Source organism: Terrapene carolina, unplaced genomic scaffold (genome assembly GCF_002925995.2).
Source record: "Terrapene carolina triunguis isolate 2854851 unplaced genomic scaffold, T_m_triunguis-2.0 Scaffold17312, whole genome shotgun sequence".
Taxonomy (NCBI): Eukaryota; Metazoa; Chordata; order Testudines; family Emydidae; genus Terrapene; species Terrapene triunguis.
In genome coordinates, this window is record NW_020681663.1 from 2636 (window position 1) to 3458 (window position 823).

Here is an 823-nt window from a genome sequence, read left to right on the forward strand (position 1 = left end):
GCAGCTCCGGGGGGCTCGGGGCGGGTCGCAGGGCACGGGTCTCCGGCTGGGCACTCACCTGTCTCCGTGCGGCCGGCCCGTCTCCCCAGGGTGTTCTACGACATCGGCAGCAACTCCACCACTCTCACCATCAAGCGGGTGGCCGCGAGCGACGCCGGGAAGTACGAGGTCTTCGTGGAGAACAACCTGGGCACAGACGAGTCCTTCGCCCGCCTGGACGTGCTCTGACCCCGCTGCCTGCACGTCGCTGCCACCGGACCCTGTCAGCGCCTCCCACACCCGGGGCTCGGCCCTCTGGCATGGCCCCCACACCAGCCAGCAGAGACCCCGGCGGGAGGCTGCCCCCGCCCTGGGACATGGGCCCTGTTAAATGGCACCAGATCTGGCACAGCGACCAGCTCCCTGGGACGAGGGGGGCGAGCCGGGGCTCTGGGCTCGTCCCCCCCGCGGGCTCCATGCTGCACCGGATTCAGCTCCGCTCGCTGCTGGGCTCAATAAAGAGGCTGCTGCTGTTTGGTGACACGTCTCTGCTCCCTGTTTGTCGCTCTGATGCCGGAGGGGCGCAGCACGCCCTGCCCCACGGCCCCCTGGCTCATCCTGCCCCACCCGCCAATAGTCGTCTGGCATGTTCCACCTCGCTAGCGTCAGTGCACCCCACCGAATCCTGCCCCAGTCACACCAGCCCAGCCTCTCCCCGCCACGCGGCTACTGGTACCTGCCCATTCGCCCATGGGACTGAGCCGCTGAGTGGGCAGGGACCCTCCTCCAGCACTGAGATGCAGGCGCCATTTCTACAGGGAGTCTTCATCTGGCGCGGAGGTGC

The 823-nt window shown here is 68.7% G+C and overlaps 1 protein-coding gene across 1 annotated transcript in view; it reads left to right on the forward strand.

The window, feature by feature from the left end:
* The window catches only part of SPEGNB (SPEG neighbor), a 2674-nt gene extending 2224 nt beyond the window's left edge, over nucleotides 1-450 (forward strand). The window contains exon 4 of the mRNA XM_024222650.3: nucleotides 90-450. Coding sequence (XP_024078418.1) covers nucleotides 90-228 — 139 coding nt within the window. The 3' untranslated portion in view covers nucleotides 229-450. The remainder of the gene's footprint in view (nucleotides 1-89) is intronic.
* Nucleotides 451-823: the final 373 nt, after the last annotated feature.